We start from the raw sequence: 25,075 nt of genomic DNA, 5'->3' as shown, positions 1-25,075 counted from the left end.
AGCCTGTTCCGGATTCTGTGTCTCCCTCTCTCTCTGACCCTCCCCCGTTCATGATCTGTCTCTCTCTGTCTCAAAAATAAATAAACGTGAAAAAAAAATTAAAAAAAAAAAAAAAGAAACTAAAGGGAAATGCTGGTTGCACAGCATTGTGTATTCACTAAATTAAATGCCACTGAACTGTACACTTTAAAATGGTTAACTGTATGTCAAATGAATTTCATCTCCACTAAAGAAAAGAGAAAGTACTGATACGTGCTACATCAAGAATGAAATTTGAGGGGCACCTGTGTGGCTCAGTCAGTTAAGCATCCAACTTCAGCTCAGGTCATGATCTCACGGTTCGTGAGTTCGAGCCCTGCGTCGGGCTCTGTGCCGACAGCTTGGAGCCTGGGGTCTGTTTCGGATTCTGTGTCTCCCTCTCTCTCTGCCCCTCCCTGACTTGCACTCTGTCTCTCTCAAAAATAAATAAACATTAAAAAAAATTGTTTTTAAATTAAACTCGAACACATGCTAAAAGGAAAAACATGCTGAAAGAAGCCAGTCACAAGCAAATCAACATTATACTATTCTGTTCATATGAAAGTTCGGATTAGAAATCTATAGAGACAGGGGCGCCTGGGTGGCGCAGTCGGTTAAGCGTCCGACTTCAGCCAGGTCACGATCTCACGGTCCGTGAGTTCGAGCCCCGCGTCAGGCTCTGGGCTGATGGCTCGGAGCCTGGAGCCTGTTTCCGATTCTGTGTCTCCCTCTCTCTCTGCCCCTCCCCCGTTCATGCTCTGTCTCTCTCTGTCTCAAAAATAAATAAAAAACGTTGAAAAAAAAAATTTAAGAAATCTATAGAGACAAAAAGTAGATTAGTGGTTGCTTAGGAGTGAAGGTAGGTAGATGGGGATATGGGGTTAACAGCTAATGGGTATGGGGTTTCTTTTTGAGGTGATGAAAATGTTCTGAAAGTAACTGTGGTGATGGTTGCAAATATCTGTGACTATGCTAAAAACTATTTAACTGTACACTTTAAATGGATGAATTGTACAGTATGTGCATTATTCCTCAATAAAGCTATTAAAAAATAAAAGCTATTGTTATATATAACAATAAATTGAATTAATAATTTAAAATTTTCCCAAAAAATCCCAGGGCTAAATGGCTGCACTGGTTTTTCACAAGATATAAAATTAATACACAAAATTAATTATATTTATGTACAGTAGGAACAGATCATTCAAAAATAAAATTAAAGACAATAATTCCATTCACAACAGCATAAAGAAGAATGAAATACTTTGAAAAAAAAGCATGAACCGTAAAAGAAAGAAATGATGGATTAGACTTTATCAAAACTAACAAACTTTTGTAATTCAAAAGACACCATTAAGAAAATGAAAAGAAAACTCAGACTGAGAGAAAATATTGGCAAATCACATGCATCTAGGATTTATAAAAAAATTTTAACAATCTAACAATAAAATGATAAGTCAATTCAAAGACGAGCAAAAGTTTTGTTTTTTTAATTTTTTTTTAATGTTTATTTATTTTTGAGACAGAGAGAGACAGAGCATCAATGGGGGAGGGTCAGAGAGAGGGAGACACAGAATCTGAAGCAGGCTCCAGGCTCTGAGCTGTCAGCACAGAGCCCGACGTGGGGCTCAAACTCACGGACCGTGAGATCATGACCTGAGCCGAAGTCGGACACTTAACGGACTGAGCCACCCAGGCGCCCCTGCAAAAGTTCATCAAATGTATATATCCATTAAGCAGATGGAAAGATGCTCAACATTAAGAAAATACAAATTAAAGTCACAAAGATGTATCACCACACACTTATTAGAATGGCTATAGTATCAAAGACAGGGCCATGTGTAACAACACAGATAAACCTAAACATAGAAAGACAAATACGGATCTCACTTATATGTGGAACCCAGAAGCAGAGAATAAAATGGTGGTTGGCAGGGGTTGGGAGTAAGAGAAATAGGGAGATGTTGGTCAAAGAGTACAAACTTTCAGTTACAAGATGAATAATTCCTGGGGATCCAATGTATAGCATGATGACTACAGTTAATAAAACTGCATTGTATATGTGAAATTTGCTAAGAGTAGATCTAAGAGTAGATCTTTTTTTTTTTTTTTTAAGTAGGCTTCACACCCAGTGTGAGCCCAATGCAGGGCTTGAACTCACGACCCTGAGATCAAGACCTGAGCTAAGATCAAGAGTTGGATGCTTACCTGTTGGGATGAGCACTGGGTGTTGTATGGAAACCAATCTGACAAGAAATTTCGTATTAAAAGAAAAAAGAAAAAAAGAGTTGGATGTTTAACCAACTAAGCCACCCTGGCACCCCACTAAGGGTAGATCTTAAGTGTTCTCACTACACACACAAGGAAGTTAACCATGTAAGATGATCAATGTTTTAATTAGCTTGATTATAGTAACTTAACTGTGTGTGTGTGTGTGTATATAAAAAATCATCCTGTTTTATACCTTAAATAGTCTTTGTCAAGTATACCTCAATAAAGCTGTAAAAGAAAAAAAAGCCACTAATAAGTATTGGTGAGGATTTGGAGAAACTGGAGCCTTCACACATTGCTAATGAGAATGTAAAATTGGTGCAGCTACTTTAGCAAACAGTCTGGTAGTTTTTGAAAAAGTTTTATATACAGAAACTTTAACAGTTCCACTCTTAGGAATCTATCTAAGAGAAATGAAAATAGATATCCACCCAAATACATGTATGACAATATTTGGAGCAGCATTATTCACAAAAGGCAAAAACTTGAAGTAACCCAAATGTCCACCAGCTGGTGAGCAGACAAATAATATGTAGTACAGCCATACAGCAGAATGTTATTCAGCAATAAAAAGGAACTGAACTATTGATAAATACTATGACATGAATGGATGAATCTCAAAAGCCTTATGGTAAGTGAAATAAGCCAGATACAAAAGGCTCTATATACTGTTTGATTTCATTTAATATCTAGAAACAGCAAATCTGTAGAGACAGAAAGCAAATCACTGGTTGGCTAGCTGGGAGTAAAAATGGGGACTGACTACAAAGAGACATGAGAGAATTTTCTGGGGTGATGAAAATGTTCTCAAACTGGATTGTTAGTGATGGTTGTACAGCTCTATGAATCTACTAAAAACTACGTACTACACTCATACTGGGTGGATTTAATGATATATAAATTATATTTCAATAATACTGTTTATAAAAATAACTTTTAAAAAATTGCTAGTAAGCACAATATCCTATTAGAATCTCTCTTCCCATATATTAATCAGGTAATCTTGTACAATTTATTTCCTTTCTATTACAATGTTTTACCATACAGTGGCCTCTACTGGCCAAAAGAAGAGATTTTGATTAGTTGCTTAAAAATCACTAGTTGCTTAACGTGGATGGAACTGGAGAGTGTGATGCTAAGTGAAATAAGCCATACAGAGAAAGACAGATACCATATGGTTTCACTCTTACATGGATCCTGAGAAACTTAACAGAAACCCATGGGGGAGGGGAAGAAAAAAAAAAAAAAAAGAGGTTAGAGTGGGAGAGAGCAAAAGCATAAAAGACTGTTAAAAACTGAGAACAAACTGAGGGTTGATGGGGGGTGGGAGGGAGGGGAGGGTGGGGGATGGGTATTGAGGAGGGCACCTTTTGGGATGAGCACTGGGTGTTGTATGGAAACCAATTTGACAATAAATTTCATATATTAAAAAAATTAAAAAAAATCACTAGTTGCTTAAAGTTTTTATATTTATAATGTATCTGCTATATAAATTAGGTCAGGAATGGCTATGGTTTCTTAAAAGAGAAACCATATTAAGATATAAGGGCTGGGGCACCTGGGTGGCTCTGTGGGTTAAGCATCCAACTTCAGCTCAGGTCATGATCTCACAGTTCACAAGTTCAAGCCCCTCCTCCAGCTCTCTGCTGTCAACACAGAGCCCACTTCGGATCCTCTGTCTGTCTCTCTCTGCCCCTCCCCTGTTGTTCCCCGCCCCAAAATAAATAAATAAATAAATAAAACTTAAAAAACCAAAGATATAAGGTCTAAATTGTGCCCAAAGGAAAGCAGATGGGATAGAGTAGGAATGAAAGGACATAAGAAGCAGAAGCAAACTCACTGTTGCTATAAAAGAAACCTTGTAAGAATACTTTTTTTTTTTAACTTATTTATCTGACTGATCTTTCCTAGTCAATCCAAAGACACATTCACAGAAAGATAAACAGAAAGCCCATTATTACAGGTTTATGATACATAAATAAAATGTAAATTAAAGTCGCGGCCTGACTCTTTCACCTTTGGAAGGCAGAGTAACATGATGATTAAAAGAGCATGAGTAAAGAGTTAGCCTGGATTCAAATTTCGGCTTCAACATTTCCTCACTTTGTGACTTTGGGTTTATTATTTAATTCATCAATGCCTCAGTCTCCATTTTTATAAAATGGAGAAAATATTTTATCTCAAAGCATTTTTCAGAGTATTGCTCATCTCATAGTAACCATACAATGCATATAATGCATATAATTATTGTTATTTAAATTTAGAAATAGACAGTAATTTTTAAAAAAAATTTTTTTTTAACATTTATTTATTTTTGAAACAGAGAGAGACAAGAGCATGAATGGGGGAGGGTCAGAGAGAGAGAGGGAGACACAGAATCCGAAACAGGCTCCAGGCTCTGAGCTGTCAGCCCAGAGCCCGATGCGGGGCTCGAACTCACGGACTGCGAGATCATGACCTGAGCCGAAGTCGGACGCCCAACTGACTGAGCCACCCAGGGGCCCCGACAGTAAATTTTTAAATGATCTTTAAGTTCAAAATATTACTTATTTATAAGGTGCAAATTTGCCAACATTTACTGATCATCTAGTATGTACAAAGCACTTTAAGTTTTATAAGGAAATAGCTGTTGGAATACTAAAACACTAAAAACACTATTGAAAATGACTAAAGAGAGGGGTGCCTGGGTGGCTCAGTTGGTTAAGCATCTGACTTCGGCTCAGGTCATGATCTCACAGTTTGTCAGTTCGAGCTCCATGGCAGGCTCTGTGCTGACATCTCAGAGCCTGGAGTCTGATTCAGATTCTGTATCTCCCTCTCTCTCTGCCCCTCCCCCACTCGCACTCTCTCTCAAAAATAAATATTTAAAAAAATAAAAATAAATAAAAGAAAATGACTAAAGACATAACTATTCATTAACACTGAAAGATGTTATATTAGTGAAAAAGATTACCAAACAGTAGTAATGCTATAATCCTGTTTTTATAAGCACATATGTGTATTTTTTATTTTTGAAAAACACAATTTTTCTTTAAATGTTTATTTATTTTTGAGAGAGACAGAGACAGAACGCAAGTGGGTTAGGGGCAGAGAGAGAGGGAGACATAGAATCCGAAGCGGGCTCCAGGCTCCGAGCTGTCAGAACAGAACCCAACACGGGGCTCTAACTCACGAGCTGTGAGATCATGACCTGAGCCAAAGTCAGATGCTCAACCTACTGAGCCACCCAGGCACCCCGAAAAACACGATTTTTAAAAAATGTTTATTTATTTATTTTTGAGAGAGTGAGAGACAGCAAGTGCAAAGCGGGGGGAAGGCAGAGAGAGACACAGAATGTGACGCATGCTCCAGGCTCTGACCTGTCAGCACAGAGCCAGATGCAGGGCTTGAACCTACGAACCGAGACATCATGACCTGAGCTGAAGTTGGATGCTTAACGAACTGAGCTACCCAGGGGACCCATGTGTGAGTATTTATATACTCACTCACAGAAATATATATGACTCTAAATCAAAATCAACTGATGGTCATTTCTTAGTAGTGTGATAAAGAAGTATTTTTATTTTGCTTTTTCTTAAGTGTATTTTCTGATTTTTGTACCATGGATATTTACTACTACTGTAAAAAAAAAAAAAAAAAAAAAGGAGGGGCGCCTGGGTGGCGCAGTCGGTTAAGCGTCCAACTTCAGCCAGGTCACGATCTCGCGGTCCGTGAGTTTGAGGCCCGCGTCAGGCTCTGGGCTGATGGCTCGAAGCCTGGAGCCTGTTTCCGATTCTGTGTCTCCCTCTCTCTCTGCCCCTCCCCCGTTCATGCTCTGTCTCTCTCTGTCCCAAAAATAAAAAAATAAAATAAAATAAAAAAAAAAAAGGAAAAGTTGAAGGGACCTCAACCATTAGTAACACACACAGATCGGCTCATAAAGTATGTAGGCCACTAGCACCCTGGATTGGAGATGGAAAGCAAGACCTAGAAGGCACGGAGTATGCACTGTGATCTTCAATTTCTGAAGATTAAAACAGAGCAAAGAATGAATAACACTTATAGATCATTAAGTGAATCTTTTTGATTAGAATGTTGTAACGGTTTAAAGTGTTGTTTCTAAAAAATACATGTGATAATTACTGTTTGGAGTAGCGTTCTAAGAGTAGAAAATTGAAAAAATACCCTTAAAGTTTTCTGGCACAGTTAAGAGGTACACGAGCAGAGTGGAAAACTACGAAGAAGATTCTCCTGGTTAGGGATGCCACAGAAAGCAGGCTCATGGGGCCATGGGAGAGGGCCACTGTTTCCTATTACAGTCACGGCAAGATTGAAATATGACCTTACTCTCAACAAATGGGCTGCAGCTGAGTGCAGCACCTTTGGTGTCCCAGGTGTTCTCGGAAAGGGTTTCTTAGTTCAACTAGTACAAATAAAGCCCACCTACAAGTCCTCTTGAATTACGTCTCCGTTCCTAATATTATCTTTGGGCTTCTCAGCCATGAAAAAAGGAAATTCTGACTTCTACTTCCCACTTGTTGGCTGAAGTAGAAGGGGCAGGAGAGGTTAGTCGTAAGAGTAGGTACCAAACAGTAAGAATCACCTTCTGCAGACTATGTGCTCTTCAACATCAATAGTCGCTAAGGGTCTGCAGCTACAAAAACAAGTCTTGATTATTTGGAAAGGAATCAAGTTGGAACTAAAGTCTCCTTAAACACTCAGTAAATTCATAAAATTGAAAACTCACCTGAAAACATTTTTATAAAATCATCAGTAGACATACTCATCACCACATCTGCCTGATGAGAGGGCTCTCCATATCCAACGTTCCCACCTTTGCTTTTAAGATCAAGAAACCACGTTCCACCATCTTCACCTACACAAAATATAAAGATGTAAAAATAAATGCCAAAGTAGCCCTGTTCTTCTTAAACTTAATAACTGCTACAGTTAAAATAAACGCTCTTTTCCAGGTTAAAACCCTCAGGCCTCTATCAAATTCAGCAAATATCCATTAAGTAGTCACATGCCAGGCACTAGGCTAGGCTCTGAATACTCCGCAGTAACATGGTTCTTACACAAGAAGAAGTGGAAGGTTAATGTGGAGTCGGGCAAGACCAGCGGAAGGTGAGATTTAAAAGTCAGGTAAGCGGGTGCCTAGGTGGCTCAGTCAGTTAAGTATCCAGCTCAGGTCATGATCTCACAGTTCATGAGATCGAGCCCTGTGTCAGGCTCCATGCTGAGTGTGGAGCCTGCTTAGGATTCTCTCTCTCCCTCTCTCTCCACCCCTCCACCTGGTTATGCTTTCTCTCTCTCAAAGTAAATAAGTAAACACTTTAAAATGAGTAAGAGTCAGGTAAGAATTAGCTAGATGAGGAACTGAAAAACGTATACTGGGACTGAAGGCAGAAAGAGAATGAAGAGTGGCATCAGATGAGCTCATGAAGTGGTCCAGATGCAGGGCGGGGGGGGGGGGGGGGGGGGGGGCAGTGAGCCATGTAAAAGATTCACTGACTTCATCCTAAAGGGATAGGCTACGGAAGGAGAATGACATAAGGCTGGTATTTTCAATAAATCACCCTAAAAGCAGTGCAGAGAATATACCGGAGAGGGATGAAGAGGATGCAAAAGGCAAGTTAGGATGGTGTTGGGGTAGTTTGGGAACTTGAGGATGTATGCCTGGACCAGAACTGTGACAAAGGGAATATGGGAAAGTAGGCTTATTTGAGAATTTCAAATAAGAAACACAAGATTGGGTAAATGAATATGATGAGGAAAGGTATGGAGAGTGCATAAAAATGGTTTGCTAATTTTTGGCTCAGGATACTGGGTAAAACTGGTGTATTTTTTACTGAGAGACGACTACTGAAGAAAAACAGATTGAATAGGTAGTGTTTGAGGCAGGTGTTGGGAATGGTGTGCTGTTTTAGGCATTTTCAGATTGTTGAGGCATTTTTGTGACAGCCAAGGGAAAATGTCAAATGAAGTCTGACTAGCCTAGAAATATAGATACATAAATAATCATTTCCTCTTTTTTTTTAATGTTTATTTTTTGAGAGAGAGAGAGAGAGAGAGAGAGTGAGTATGGGGGAGGGGCAGAGAGAGAGGGGGAGACACAGAATCTGAAGCAGGCTCCAAGCTCCAAGCTGCCAGCACCGAGCCCGATGTGGGGCTCGAACTCACAAGCTGTGAGATCATGACCTGAGCCGAAGTCAGACGCCCAACCGACTGAGCCACCCAGGCTCCCCTGAGTAATCATTTCCTATGGTCATTGAAGCCATTTGAGTGACTGAGGTTTTCTAGGGCAAGTCTGTAACTGACAACGATGATTACAGACAGAGGAAGGAAGCGAGGAGAGGGGCTATCAGCGAAGTCAAGGAAGGGAGTATTTCCAGAAGGAAAGAGTGGTCAACAGTTTCAGATGCTGTAAAGTGGTGACAAGGTAAGAATGACAAAGGCCCACTGACGATATAGAAGTCACTGAGGACTTTGGTGACAGCAAATTCAATGGAATGGAGAAATATACCAGAGCAGAGTGAAGTGCACATGGAAATATGTTTGGCTCTTAAAAGGGAGAAGAATGGTGGAGGCAGAAGTGGGGCTGGGGGTTGTGTTTTGATTTGAAGATGGTATGGACTTTGAGAATGTTAAAATACTACCAGAGAGTAGGCTGTAGGATGAGCAGGTCAGAGAGAGGGCATAATTACCAGCACAATGTCCCTAAGGAGGCCACAGGACATGGGATCTACAGCTTTGCTACTCAAAGTGTGATCTGTGGGGGTGCCTACGTGGCTCAGTGGTTAAGCATCTGACTTCAGCTCAGGTCATGATCTCGCGGTCCATGGGTTCGAGCCCCGTGTCAGGCTCTGTGCTGACAGCTCAGAGCCTGCTTCAGATTCTGTGTCTCCCTCTCTCTCTCCCTTTCCCCCACTTGTGCACACTCTCTCTCTCTCATAAATAAACATTAAAAAAAAGAAGAAAAGAAATGCAGAATTCAGACTCTGCTGGAGACAGGCTAAATCAGATTCTGCATGTTAACATGATCCCAGGTGATCAATATGAACATAAAAGCTTGAGATGCATGAATCTAGAGATGAACTCTGTTCTACTGGGAAGGAAGAAAGAATGATGCTCATAATGGCTGATTTGATATCAGATGGCAGGAAGCTGAAGCAATTTGTCTGCAAGTTTCTATTATCTCTGTGAAAGAGGAGGTGGGATTATCTGCTGACACTGGCAGGGATGTGGTGAAGGGAGAGCTGGGAGATTTGTGGAACACTGAGAAGGTTAAAAATAATTACCGTAGTGCTTTCAACAATAGCCAAAATTATGGAACGAGCCTAAATATCTATCAACTGGATGGATCTATCAATGGATAAAGAAGATGTGGTTTACATATACAATGGAATATTACTTGGCAATGAGAAAGAATGAAGTGATGCCATTTGCAGCAACGTGGATGGAACTGGAGAGTATTATGCTAAATGAAGTAAGTCAGCCAAAGAAAGACAGATACCATGTTTTCACTCCTATGTGGAACTTGAGAAACTTTAAGAGAAGACCATGGGGGAAGGGAAGGGAAAAAAAGTTACAAACAGAGAGGGAGAGAAGCAAACCATAAGGAACTCTTAAATAAAGAGAACAAACTGAGGGTTGATGGCAGCAGAGCAGGGGAGAGAGGAAAATGGGTGATGAGCACCGAGGAGGGCACTTGTTGAGATGAGCACTGGGTGTTGTATGTAAGTGATGAATCACGGGAATCTACCCCCAACACCAACAGCACACTGTATACGCTGTATGTTAGCCAACTTGACAATAAATTATATTTTAAAAAGTTAGAAAATAATAAAATAAAATAATTACTGCAAAAAATGAGGCAGTAAGCTTGACTACAGAAATAGAGAATTCTCAGGCACTGCTTAGACCCCAGTTGAAGAAGGGCAATGATGAATTTCTTTACTTTTTTTTTAAAGAACTTTTTTTTTATATGTTTATTAATTTTGAGGGAGAGACAGAGAGCCCACACGTGTAGGGGAGGGGCACAGAGACAGGGAAAGAGAGAATCCAAGCTCTGACAGTGCAGAGCCTGATGGGGGGCTTGATCTCATGATCCGTAACATCATGACCTGAGCTGAAATCAAGAGTCAGATGCTTAACTGACTGAGCCACCCAGGTGCCCCAGTGATGAATTTCTACTGGTACAGATCCACCGGGTGGTGTGATGGGTTTTTTCCATTTCTCCAGGAGGACTTGGCAGCCTGGGTGCAACTGTGGGGCAGTCACATAACGTGATTCATCCAGGATTAGGCTTTTGACAGATGGTGACATAAGCACAAAAAGTTCAGGAAATTTAGGATACAGGCAAGAGAGTGATTAAAGCAATGGACCATGGGTTCTAAAGGGTAAAAAGGAAGAAGAGATGAAACAGGGGAGGCAAAGGATAAAAGAACTGATAATGTCAAAGTTTGCATTCAATGGGACTAAAGTAGCTAGTTCTCAAAACTATCATTAATATGTGTTAATACTATGTTGAGAAGAAAACTACTGAGAAGTTTGAAAAAACTGACTACATGTAGACTGACCTAAACAATTCCAAAGATAAAAATGGTAAGGTGCTACGGCTAATGATAAATTACTGTATTATACTGCCTGTCATGATCCACATGCCCTCCTAAACAGGATTTTCTCTCAATTACATATGCCAAAAATGTATTTAACACTGACAGTATAGGTAATGAAATTTTATGTTTATTTATTTTTGAGAGAGAGAGAGAGAAAGAGTACAGTCGGGGAGGGGCAGAGAGAGAGGGAGACACAGAATCTGAAGCAGGCTCCAGGCTCTGAGGTGGCAGCACAGAGACTGACACGGAGCTCGAACTCACGGTTTGCCAAAGTCAGACGCTTAACCAACTGAGCCACCCAGGCACCCTGCTATTCTTGAATGTCTACATTCTAGGGTTAAGGGTTCTGGATACAGCCAACTATCAAGGTGATTACTACTGGAGGCTGATTTTCTGCCAAGGGACATACCCTACTTTGTTTCACAAAAGTGCCAAATTACTAGATATGATTTTTACCTGAGAGTTCAAACTGATAGATTGCTTGAGTGGCTTTAACGACATCATCAGTGAGAGAGTCCTTAACAATTCTAAATGTTTCTTCCACAGCTCCAGAACGTGGTTTTGGTGGTGGCTGTGGCTTCTCTTCTTTGAGTTCCGGAACAGCACCTATAAAACATTATTGATATAAATGTCTTTAAAGCCTAGGCAGTGTAAGGCCCCACACAGAATTAATTAATTAGCAAAAGAGACTTGCCACCAATTAGACCTGTTTGACCAAAATGACTTTAAATATATTTGGTGACAAAGTGTTAAGTCAACCTGATGAAATAATATCCAAATACATCAGTTACACATCAGTTGGTTTATACTCTCCAGGTAAAAGGCTGACTCTCAGATTACGTTGAAAAAAAACAAACCATTACTAAACAATAGTGTTTTTTGTTTTTTTGGTTTTTTTTAAGGGACCTAAACAAACTTTTGGGAGTTTTAGGAGTAATAATCACTCCTTTATCATCCGCTCCGAGTTCTAAAACCAAATGAGAAAAGACACTAGAGTAAGTACCATGGAGATCAGAACATCAACCATGTAAACAGCAGAGCTGAACTGGAGATTGTAGCTTGAATTAACAGCCAAGTGAACTTCCTAGTAACTTTGCTTCTAAATTTGACTTAGTTCCTTCACCCCTGGATTGAATTTGCCTCCTCCCATCAGGGCTTAGAAATGCCTCTAAAAGTACAGGTCATGTGAAAACTGGGGACAACCTGCTCAGACAGAAAGAACCTTCACAAGAGTCTAAACCACACAAAATTAGTTCCTCTTCCAGTTTCATCAGACTGGTCCCCCCCATTGGATGAAGATGGAGATCAGACTACAAGCCTCATGAAAGCCCCCCCACCCCTGCCTAGAAATATAAGGCCAGGGGAATGGAGGTTATAGTGTTTTTAAACTTGTATCCATGTAACCCATTGGCCGTAACCATTCAGCGTATAACGAGCCAGTAGATGTGCAGTCCACAGGACAGTTCAATTGCCATAGCTTGAAGCTGTCCTCCAAAGCCAACCTCTATTCCTTTATTTTTCCTCCCGGAATCACTTGTGGGCAGTTTAGCAGTTGCCCCCAGAAACAGGTGAGAATAATTCATTAATTAAATTAATTCCAAGGCCAATCTGTGCTCTAGGCTAAAAATGAACTCTCCATCTACTTTCCGACTCAAATTACACCCAGCCATATAACTCACCAAAGGTTATTAAATGAAATATAATTGGCAGCACAAAAATATTCCATAGTACAACAGAAGCAATATAAAAGTATCCCGAATTTGCTGGATATAGATTACCCTCCACTATAATGATTCCAGAGACAAAAACACCCAAACAAATAAACAAGAAAATCCTTCTCTTCTTACAAGTTAAAATCCAAACAGATATTAAAGATGAAATCCTCAAGATCCAATGGAGCAAAGATACACACTTTTAAATAAACTTTTAGTTTCTTACTATTTTTAAATTCATTAGAGAGTGCACCTCTTTATTGCCTACACCCATGGCAAACAACTCCGACTGCCTTGCCCTTGCTTTTTATTCATGGATAACATGCATGAATAATGATCGTAAGTATATAGCTCAAAAAGTTACCAAAGGGGTTGGGGGATGTGTAAAAAGGGGTGAAGGGGAGTAAGAGGCATAGGCTTTCAGTTATGGAATGAGTAAGTCATGGGGATAAAAGGTATGGCACAGGAAATACAGTCAGTGGTATTGTAGTAATGTTGTATGGTGACAGATGGTAGCTACACTTGTGATATGCACAGCATAAGGTATAGACCTGTGGAATCACTATGAAACAAAGGTAATATTCTGTGTCAACTATACTTCAATAATTTTTTAAAACTTATCAATAAGTGGATATACTGTGTCATCATCACCTAGGTCAAGAAAGAAGATAGGGGTGCCTGGGTGGCTCAGTTGGTTAAGCATACGACTTCAGCTCAGGTCATGATCTCACAGTTCATGGGTTCGAGCCCCGTGTCGGGCTCTGTGCTGACAGCTCAGAGCCTGGAGCCTGCTTCAGATTCTGTGTCTCCTTCTCTCTCTCTGCCCCTCCCCGCTCACGTTTTGTCTCACTGTTTCTCAAAAATAAATAAATGTAAAAAAAAAAATTTTTAAAGAAAGAAGATATGACAAGTCCCCCAGAAGCCTGTGGTGGCAGACTGTAGCAAAAACTTTAGTGTAGCCCCAAAAGACATTTGCCAAGTGATAAATTGCATAATTTGATCATCTGGACTATTTAGACATGGCATGATGACTTTGCACAAGAGAATAAAACTTCAGGAGACAAAAAACAAATCAGTAATATATTTGAAAGGTACAATCAGTAGACTACAAATATGTAAGCTTTAATGAGAAAGAACATTTTGGTTACTTAAAAAAAAAGAGGGCGGTGCAAAAACAGATACTCAGATCAATGGTACAGAATAGAGAACCCAGAAATGGTCCCACAAACGTATGGCCAACTAATCTTTGACAAAGCAGGAAAGAATATCCAATGGAATAAAGACAGTCTCTTTAGCAAGTGGTGCTGGGAAAACTGGACAGTGACATGAACCTGGACCACTTTCTTACACCATACACAAAAATAAACTCAAAATGGATGAAAGACATAAATGTAAGACAGGAAGCCATCAAAATCCTCGAGGAGAAAGCAGGCAAAAACCTCTTTGACCTTGGCCAAGGCAACTTCTTACTCAACACGTCTCCAGAGGCAAGGGAAACAAAAGCAAACTACTGGGACCTCATCAAAATAAAAAGCTTCTGCACAGCAAAGGAAACAACCAGCAAAACTAAAAGGCAACCGATAGAATGGGAGAAGGTATTTGCAAATGACATATCAGATAAAGGGTTAATATCCAAAATCTATAAAGAACTTCTCAAACTCAACACCCAAAAAACAAATAATCTAGTGAAGACATGAGCGAAAGACATGAATAGACACTTCTCCAAAGAAGATATCCAGATGGCCAACCAAGACATGAAAAAAATGCTCTACACTGCTCATCATAAGGGAAATACAAATCACAACCACAATGAGATACCACCTCACCCCTGTCAGAATGGCTAATATAGGGGTGCCTGGGTGGCTCAGTTGGTTAAGCGTCCGACTTCGGCTCAGGTCATGATCTCACGGTTCGTGTCAGCCCGCATCGGGCTCTGGGCTGACAGCTCAGAGCCTGGAGCCTGTTTCAGATTCTGTGTCTCCCTCTCTCTCTCTGACCCTCCCCCGTTCATGCTCTGTCTCTCTCTGTCTCAAAAATAAATAAACGTTAAAAAAAAAATAAAAAAGAATGGTTAATATCAACAACTCAGGGAACAATAGATGTTGGCAAAGATGCAGACAGGATCTCTTTTGCATTGCTGGTAGGAATGCAAACTGGTGCAGTCACTCTAGAAAACGCTACAGAGGTTCCTCAAAAAATTAAACATAGAACTACCTTATGACCCAGCAATTGTACTATTAGGTATTTATCCAAGGGATACAGATATACTGTTTTGAAGGGACACATGCACCCCCATGTTTATAGTGGCACTATCAACAAAAGCCAAAGTATGGAAAGAGCCCAAATGCCCATCGATGGATGAATGGATAAAGAAGATGTGGTATATACATATACGATGGAGTATTACTCGTCAATCAAAAAGAATGAAATCTTGCCATTTGCAACTACGTGTATGGAACTGGAGGGTATTATGCTAAAGAAAGATAAAAGAGAAAGATAAAAATCATATGACTTCCAGAGAAAGATAAAAATCATATGACTTCACTCATATGTGGACTTTAAGATACAAAACAGATGAACCTAAGGGAAGCAAAGCAAAAATAATATAAAAACAGGGAGGGGGACAAAAACATAAGAGACTCTTAAATATGGAGAACAAACAGAGGGTTACTGGAGGGGTTGTGGGAGGGGGGATGGGCTAAATGGGTAAGGGGCATTAAGGAATCTACTCCTGATCATTGTTGTGCTATGTGCTAACTAATTTGGATGTAAATTAAAAAGATAAATTAAATAAAAAAAAAAAAAAAGAGGGGTGACCAGCTGGCTCAGTTGGTGGAGCATGCGACTCTTCATATCAAGGTCGTGAGTTCAAGTCCCATGCTGGGTGTGGAGATTACTTTAAAAATAAAACCTTAAAAAAAAAAAAAAAAAGATAATGACTAGCAGCCCCCATCACACCCTAACTCCATACTTACATAAACATGTAAAAAAATTACTAAACATCACCTAGACTCACAAACAATCACTGTCAGAATCTAGGAACAAATGTTCAATAACTCTAAGGTAGACAGAGTCAGCCTAAGAAACACGGAACTGCCTGTGCTTTGCCTCATGAAAGATCTCAGAGAAAGAATAGCTCTACTAACTTAAACAAAGAAGACAGGTTTTCATATTTTTAAACCACTGGACCAGACTCTGGGCTTGTTTCAACTAGAAGACTAGGATCTGTACCTCTGTTCTACAATGCTGCCTTTTAAGAACGCCTCCATCTTTCAAATCCAATTTCAAAGCTTGTAGCTCCCAAATATCAGAGGAGCAGACAGTAGGGGGAGCCCTTGTAGTGAGGCACCCTGGGAAGTACACACCCCAAAGCAATACTGATAAAAATGGGGAGGGAAGAACCTTGGGAGCAGGGCATGAAGGGGACAGTAGGAGGTAAAAGAAGTTCCCATGTCAGCCTTGCACACAGGCACTAGCTATGTGCCTAACAGGTACCACAACTATACTCAGAAACTATAGCTCTGAGAACGCAATTCTACCAGAAGGACAAGGAATGAAGCCAGAAGCAATCTATACATCCCTGTCATTTGACTCTACTAGCTCTAGAGATATTTCCTAATATGAAGATAAATTAGCAGTGGGGAAAAATAACCTGGTGCCTATGAGAAACAACATAACACAAGAGTAATGGAAAATTATTCTGAAGAGAAAAAAAATCTACCTCTAAAAATAATTTACTATGAAACCCACAAGAATTCCTCCACATGAAAACTATATGAAACGAGGGCACAAAGTCATATATAACTGGCTGGAATGAAAAGACAATGGAATAAAATGGACAAGGAAAGAGGGAACATGAGAAATGAAACATATAATAAAATTAAAATAAATATTACAGGCCAAAGGGAACAGAGATGAAAGTGTCAAAAGTCTTTTTTTTTTAATGTTTGTTTATTTTGAGAGAAAGCGAGAGCGCAAGTGTGCGTGCAAGCAGGGGAGGGGCAGAGAGCGAGAGCGAGAATCCCAAGCAGGCTCTGCACTGTCAGCACAGAGCCCAATGTGGGGCTCCATCTCACAACTGTGAGATCATCACCTGAGCCAATATTGAGTTGGATGCTTAATGAACTAAGCCACTCAAGTGCCCCAAAAGTCTTTGTTTTTTAAAGTAGGCTCCACGCCCAATGTGGGGCTTGAAGTCCAACCCCAAGATGAAGAGTCGCATGCTCTACCAACCAAGCCAGCCAGGTGCCCCATCAAAAGTCTTACCGGTAATTTACAGTACAAACTTGAGCAGGTATCTCAGAATGCAGAAGAAAAGAACAGTAAGATAGAAATAATAAAAGATGGTGACAACTACAGGGGAAAGGAAAAGGACAACAGGCTAAGAATAAGTGTTTCTGAGGAGAATCCAGAGCAACTGGAACAGAAGCAATAAAAAGTATAACTAAAGGAAAAAAAAACAAAAATAAACTGAACAGACAAAAAAGACTATGGGTTCCCTGTGTTGTAATGGGAGGAGGGAGATCAATGAAGAAATGACAGTAGTGCTTTTAATATGAGAAAAAACACTTAAAATTATGAACATAATCTACAATATACTTCATAATTACAAATACACTATATAAAACAAATATACATAGCACAAATAACCAGAAAAGGTACAATCAAACGTTAATAGAAAGGTGAGCTGCTCCCCCTTGGGAAATAAGGGATACACACTGACCTCTGAGAGAGAGGATGTGGATAGGGACTAACCAATCACCTGAAAGATGTTAGATTCTAAGCCAGATATACTGGACTATATGAATATATTAAGGTATGTACAGAAAATGTTAAGTACAATTGCAGTAGACTGAACAAGGAAGAAGAGGGAATAAAAAAAGAGAGCTACAGTAGCAAACGCTCTCTCCAGCAGCATATGGGGAAGAAAAGCTTCAGCCAAAGGAATTTGAGTATTGTGACCTCAAGGCTGAGGGCATCCCTCATGTGGAGATGATATATGGATTGTAGTCAATGCACGTGACACATTCTGATCCCATAGGCAAAATCATTCCTATCAAAATTTGATGCCAGTAAACATTTATCTTACATTTTACTCATCTAACCTCCCTTGTTCTGATTCCATGGTCATGAAACAACCTTCTGATCGTGATTCTGTTCCCTATGTAATTAGGACCCAAGGGAGAGAATGGGCTGATCATAGCAACTGTATGCCTAGTCCATGAGATGGCAACTCATTATAAATTAATAAGTTGGATTACTGGGGGGAAAATATGCTAATTTAAAGGACTTTAAGTATTCAGGAGTTAGAAAAGCAATTTAAATTTACTGGTTAAAGTTACGGGCTTAGCAATCAGAGAAATACAAATTTAAATCCTGGCTCCGCCACCTGCCATGATCTCAGATGTAAAATGAAGATAATAATACTTGTCTTGCAGGCTCGTGTTAACTGTGACAATGCATACAAAGCACCTGGCTTAGTGTCTGATGCACAGTAGTGCCCAATAAATATGTGGTGAAAAACAAAATGAATATACATGATCGATAAGTGGTTCTTATTATTTAAACTTGGAATTTAGAGAAGCTCAGATCAAAGGTTAGGGTGCTGCACAAAAATCAGGATTTTGCTCTTGCCTGGCCTTAAGCCTAGACTCTTTTTAGACTTTGATAAGATGTGTTTTCAAGTTTTCCATGCTACAAATGAAAAGTTGCCATTTTTATTAAGTAATTTTTAAGACTATCTCCAAAAATTTAGACAAAGATAAGGTAAAGGTAGAAAAGATTAAGCCAGAAAAAAGGTGGCACTAAAATGCACTGTGGTATAAGATTCTATAAATTTGCTATAAAGGTATAGAGGAAATTTGTTCTTAAATTTTCTAGCAGCCATCTAAAGAATCTGTGATCACTTAGGAGATTCACACTGCCTGTGAGATAAAATAAAGTAAGGGCCCAGGAGAAGCACAGCCATTCTTGTTAATAAACCATGAGAGAAATTCTTCTCATGGGTATTTGTTAAACAGTGTTTCTTCTGAAATCTTTCAGTAAGCTAGTGACACAATGCCAGAACACAAAAACTAAAACGTAAACTCTGGACCAATTAAGGGAGGCTATTGTTTCTGAATTATAAAAGCAAAATAAAGTAAAACCAAAATCTCCTTTGAAGTGAATTTCTCCAATAAAGCAGTCACACAGCACAAACTCTGAGAATGCTGTTAGGTATACTTTGATGTGACACATTTTTCCTCAAAATAAAATAACACATCAACATGAAATACCTAAACACAGTGCGAAGGAAAAGAAATAAAAATCTTAAAAAAGGGTCTGTTTTCTTTTTAAGATTTTTTTTTTGAGTCAAATGAAAAGCATATATTAAGAACTTCTTACTGGTGGAAGGAAAAGACAACCTTCTTGAATTAACAAGACCACATATTACTCTCTAGTTTAAATTACAATGGATCAAAACCAGAAGGCAGCAATGTCCAATTTTATATTCTGAAAGAAATATGTAAGTTAGTATCTTTATTTTCCTACATAAAGTATGGTCTACATCTTACCACGTGATTCCACTTTCTTGATAATTGTATCTGGGTGTTCATCTAAGAAGAAATCTGGTAACAAAGGATGGCCTGAAAAATGACCCCAAAAATAATCAGGTTACTAAGACAACTTAAATATATTAAGACTCCTAACACCTGTTTAATGAACATTATATCTGTTTTTATTGTAATAATCATTCTTGTGCAATGGAAAAGACTCCCATGAGAACTGTTAAACTACTTGACTTTCACAAAGCTAAAATACTTTTCCCATAACCCAGTTATCCTCCTCTCCAATGGCAAATTTCATCACTAACATCCAAACAGAGTCACCTGTTACATTAAGCTCCTAGCTGCCCTCCCAGGAGGCTCTGCCCCCTTCTCATCTATCCATGCAACCCTTCTGTCCTACATCCCTCCGAAGTACTCAGGACTCGTTTCTTACCTAGCCCCCTGAGAAAAGGGGGTTCCTTATTAAGAAACTTGTTTCCCATCTCTGTCTCTGTCTCTCCCTCTCAGAAGATTAAGAAAACTGGAGGTCAGGAAGGCATTGGTCTTTATTATATCCTAATACTTATCATAGTACGTATTCATCTTAAGCTCTCAACGCTTGATACGATTTTTTTTAATGTTTATTTACTTTTGAGAGAGGGAGCGTGAGTTGGGTAGGGACAGAGAGAGAGGAGGACAGAGGACCCGAAGCAGGCTCTGTGCTGACAGCAGACAGCCCGATGTGGGGCTTGAAATCACAAACCATGAGATCATGACCTGAGCTGAAGTCAGAAGCTTAATTGACTGAGCCACCCAGGTGCCCCGATTGTGCACAGAATTTTAAATTTAAGATTAAAAATCGTATCAAGTGGGGCGCCTGGGCGGCTCAGTCGGTTAAGCATCCGATTTCAGCTCAGGTCATGATCTCACAGTTCATGAGTTTGAGCCCAATGTCAGGCTCTGTGCTGACAGCTCAGAGCCTGGAGCCTGCTTTAGATTCTGTGTCTTTCTCTCTCTCTGCCCCTTCCTCTGCTCTCTCTCTCTCTCTCTCTCTCAAAACTAAATAAACATTAAAAAAAAGAGTACATTAAAAAAATTTTTTGTGTGCACAATGACCCTGTGCCTTTCAAACCTAAAGTGATAATTGTACCAGGACCCAGGACACCTCAATCTGGTTCAGGTTCTGCCACTTATTAGCTGACTGCTCCTAGGCAAAGACTAAGCTCTTTAAGCCTGTTTTCCTACTGTAAATATTAACTACTGAATACTACAATTGTATCATATGTCAGGCACTGTGACACACACATTACACACATTATTGCACTTAGTTCTTACAAAAATCCTGCATGGAAGCTATTATTCCCCTAATTTTACCAATAAGGTAAAATAAGTGAAGCTCAGAGAAAGTGGGTGATATGCCTAAAGTCACACAGCTAGTGAGCAGCTGAACTGGAATCTGAACCTGGGTTTCTTCTCTCAAACTCCATGCTTTTAATCCCTAAACAATACTGCTTCTCTCACAGGATTGCTGTGAAGATTAAATAGATAATGTATATAAAACTGCCTTGTAAGGGTACTTGGGGGGCTCAGTCAGTTAAGTGTCTTGATTTTGGTTCAGGTCATGATCTTGTGAGATTTAGCCCCACATTGGGCTCTGTGCTAACAGCATGGAGCCCACTGGGGAGTCTCTCCCTCTGCCCCTCTGCTGCTCACAGGTACTCTCTCTCTCAAAATAAATAAATAGGGGTGCCTGGGTGGCTCAGTTGGTTAAGCATCAGACTTTGGCTCAGGTCATGATCTTGCAGTTTGTGAGTTTGAGCCCCACGTTGGGCTCTCTGCTTTCAGTGCAGAGCCCGCCTCAGATTCTCTGTCTCCCCCCACCCCCACCTCTCCCACGCTTGTGTTCTCTGTCTCTCTCAAAAACAAATAAACATTAAAAAAATTGTTTTTAAAAATTAAAACTAAATAAATAAACTTTAAAAAATGGCTTTGTTAAACTGTAAAGAGTTACTTAATTCAGTTCAAACCGAAGAGACAGGGATGACGTGGAAGCTCAACCTACTGAATAATATTTAAAATACACTTTATTTTTATCTTTTAATGTTTTATTTATTCTTGAGAGAGAGAGAGAGAGAGAGACAGAGCATGAGCGAGGGAGAGGCATGGCGAGAGAGGGACACAGAATCCAAAGCAGACTCCAGGCTCTGAGCTGTCAGCACAGAGCCCGACGTGGGGCTCGAACTCACGAGTCGTGAGATCGTGACCTGAGCCGAAGTCAGACACTTAACAGACTGAGCCACCCAGGTGCCCCTATTTAAAATACACTTTAGCACAAGTAAATAGACCCCTCGCTTATGGCTATGTTGTCTATTATTTCAATTTTTTTAATGTTTATTCAGTTTTGAGAGACAGAGCACAAGCAGGGGAGGGGCAGAGAGAGGAGACAGAATCTGAAGCAGGCTCCAGGCTCCGAGCTGGCAGCACAGAGCCCGACACGGGGCTTGAACTCACAAACCATGAGACCATGCCCTGAGCCGAAGTCAGCTGCTTAACTGACTGAGCTACCTAGTCACCCCTATATTGTCTATTATTTAACATATATCATGTTTTAGGGGTACCTGGGTGGCTCAGTTGGTTGAACATTCAATATCAGCTCAGGTTATGATCTCAGAGATTGTGAGTTTGAGCCCCACACTGGGGTTGCAGCTCTCAGTGCATAGACTGCTTCAGATCTTCTGTTCCCCTCTCTCTGTCCCTCCCCAACTTGTACTGTCACTCTCAAAAGTAAATAAAACATCAAAACATATATATAATATTTTATACATACAGTCAGAATTCATTTTCACCACCAGCATCTACAATTTTGGAAAGAATGATCTTTGAACAAGGGGGCCTTGAGAACTTCTCAAATCATACCCTTGTACCAAGGACAGATTGTGTTTACTCATCTTCACCATCTATCAGTGAGTTACTCTAAGAGACTGCACTTAAGAGACAAACATTTGGGGGAGTCTGGGGAGCTCAGATGATTAAGTGTCTGACTTCAGCTCAAGTCATGATCTTACGGTTTATGGGTTTCAGGCCCTTGTCCATGCTGGCAGTGCAAAGCCTGCTTGGGATTCTGTCTTCCTCTCTCTCCCTCTGTCTCTTTTTTAATTTAGAGAGAGAGAGAGAGAGAGAGAGAGAGAGAGAGACACAAATATTTGGAAGGAGTCTATATATTTTTTTTAAGTATTTGAGAGAGAGAACAGGGGAAGGGCAGAGAGAGGGAGAGACAGAATCCCAAGCAGGCTCCACATGGTCAGCGCAGAGCCTGACACAGGGCTCAATCCCACTAACTGCGAGACCATGACCTGAGCCAAAATCAAGTCCGACACTTAACTGACTGAGCCACCCAGCGTTTTGTAAAAAACTCACTCCTGTATCATCTGTTTCCACGTCCTTGAACAAAGTCTTTCCTCTGATTTTAAGGCCAACTTTAAAAACCAATTTTCATTTTTGGTTTCTTTCAAGATTTGGAAATGGCTAATAGCTGATATGCCTTCCATATCTGCATATCATTTTAAAAGCCCTCAACTCACTTCTATTTTTCCTTTCTCTCTTTTAAGTCCTACCCTTTATCAGGAGGACGGCTTTTAAAAGAACATATTAATTTTATAATGACTCAAACGTGCACACAAAACAGAGGTGTGTTCCTTGCAGGAAATGCAGAAACAGACATCACTACTTTTAAAAACTGTAAGCACTGGGGCGCCTGGGTGGCTCAGTTGGTTGGGCGGCCGACTTCACCTCGGGTCATGATCTCGCGCTCCGTGGGTTCGAGCCCCGCGTCGGGCTCTGTGCTGACAGCTCGGAGCCTGGAGCCTGTTTCGGATTCTGTGTCTCCCTCTCTCTGACCCTCCCCCATTCATGCTCTGTCTCTCTCTGTCTCAAAAATAAATAAATGTTAAAAAAAAAAAATTAAAAAAAAAAACAAAAAACTGTAAGCATTACCTGGTTTAATTGCATAGACATCAAAATTTTTTACTCCTTCTTCTCTTAAGATGTTTTCATCAATAATAAAGTTTCCTGTAAAACTTTTTGGCTTTTTAAAAATGGAATAGGCAGCATCTGCAATAATATCAACTTTTCTACACTGGCTTTCAATACCGGATCCTCCCAGCATGTCCATAGCAGCGGTGTGGATGGCTGTGGAGAGAGCAAATACACATACAGAGAACTCCAGATCAAATAATGGGGCTCTGGAAGTAACAAACCAGACAGCTGATCTCTTTACTTCTCAGATGATGAAAATAAGGTCCGGAGAGCTTAACGGATTTGCCGAATGTTCTACTGACATAACCGGGTAGAAAACACATGTTCCTTACTCTTCACAATGCTGCCTCATACAATAGAATGGGTTCCTGAGACTCAGCAAAATTCAGTTGGACTTCTGATTTAGAATGCTCAAGAATTTGCACAGGATTCCTGAAAGTTGAGAAAGCCAGGAGGGTATAACAGAAAAAGCACTGAGCAGTAAGCCAGGTGAGTGAGATTTTTAGGCCAACTATGTCAGGATTTTTGGCAAGTCACTTTAACATCTCTGGGCCTGTTTCCGGACTCTACAATAAGAAGCTCCTTTCCTAAGTTTATTATCTCACCCCTCTATTAAAATACAGAGATTTTGTTTCTGTCATTCATCAGGGTATTCCTCGTGGCTAAAACAATGACAAATGCATTATTAGCACTCAATAAATACTAGTTGGATTTTTGGTGGTCCCTTTTAAGTTCAGATACTTCCTTTAATACAGGAAATACTAGAAAATAGAGAAGCAAAAGGAAGAATTTAAAAATTATCTATAATTCCCCTAGCCAGAAATAATTACTATTAATATTTGCATACAGAGGCACCTGGGTGGCTCAACAGGTTAAGTGTCAGACTTTGGCTCAGGTCATGATCTCATGGTTCGTGGGTTCAAGCCCCGCTGTCAGGCTGACAGCTCAGAGCCTGAAGCCTCCTTCAGATTCTGTGTCTCCCTCTCTCTCTCTGTACCTCCCCCACGTGTGTACTCTCTCTCAAAAATAAATAAACATTTAAAAAATTTTTAAAAATTTGCATACAATTTTTACTATTTTAGCTGCGTATAATTTTTAAATTCTGTGTTTACGAAGTAACTTGAAACTCTACCATTAATAGTACACTATTAATTATACATTGTCAAAATTGTGAACAGTAACTTATCTCAATTTACTTACATTATCTTAGCTTATATTTAAAGCAATGAAAGTCAATTTGTTTAAATGTACTTTAGGTTTCAGGGTTTCTAGTAATTCAGATAAGGTTCTCTCTATACCATTGCCGAGCCATTATTTTAAATCAATACACATTGGAAGAACTTACATAAGTCAGCCCACAAGATAAAAACTTTGGAGCTTTTAATAGCCACTGACCCCTTTACATTCATTCAACATATAGTTATCGAGCAATAAGTCAGGCATTATTGTAGGGATTGGGGACAAATGGGTTGATAAAATAGACAAAAGTTCCTACCTTCATGGTGATTACCTTTTAGCATACACCTCTACTACTAAGACAACACAATCAACTTGGGGAATCTCCAAAAGCACAGAGTTAGGAAATACATCCTGTTCCTATCTTGTAAGTATGGTCTCTTACTAGGAAGAATTTTTTACTTAACCAATAGCTCAAGAGCTCTGGTCTTGCTCTTGGTGTGACACTTCATTAATAAAAAATAACAGCTAGGGGCGCCTGGGTGGCTCAGCCAGTTAGGCGCCCGACTTCAGCTCAGGTCATGATCTCTCGGTCCGTGAGTTCGAGCCCCGAGTCAGGCTCTGTGCTGACAGCTCAGAGCCTGGAGCCTGTTTCAGATTCTGTGTCTCCCTCTCTCTCTGTCCCTCCCCTGTTCATGCTCTGTCTCTCTCTGTCTCAAAAATAAATAAACGTTTA

The 25,075-nt window shown here is 39.9% G+C and overlaps 1 protein-coding gene across 3 annotated transcripts in view; it reads right to left on the bottom strand.

Moving 5' to 3' along the window:
• Positions 1–25,075, bottom strand: part of HSDL2 (hydroxysteroid dehydrogenase like 2) — a 69,454-nt gene that overhangs the window by 8,890 nt on the left and 35,489 nt on the right. For 2 of the 3 annotated variants that reach the window (XM_049636417.1, XM_049636422.1), the window contains exons 7-10: positions 23,122–23,316; positions 19,156–19,227; positions 11,346–11,495; positions 7,016–7,144 (exon numbers count right to left, since the gene is read on the bottom strand). In XM_049636417.1, coding sequence (XP_049492374.1) covers positions 7,016–7,144; positions 11,346–11,495; positions 19,156–19,227; positions 23,122–23,316 — 546 coding nt within the window. Of the gene's footprint in view, positions 1–1,441; positions 1,721–7,015; positions 7,145–11,345; positions 11,496–19,155; positions 19,228–23,121; positions 23,317–25,075 lie in introns of those variants that run through there. The other variant, XM_049636427.1, reaches the window with a different exon arrangement.

The sequence above is a fragment of the Panthera uncia genome, chromosome D4, assembly GCF_023721935.1.
Source record: "Panthera uncia isolate 11264 chromosome D4, Puncia_PCG_1.0, whole genome shotgun sequence".
Taxonomy (NCBI): Eukaryota; Metazoa; Chordata; class Mammalia; order Carnivora; family Felidae; genus Panthera; species Panthera uncia.
The sequence above is the reverse complement of the archived record's forward strand: the minus strand, read 5'-3'. Positions and strand labels throughout refer to the sequence as shown.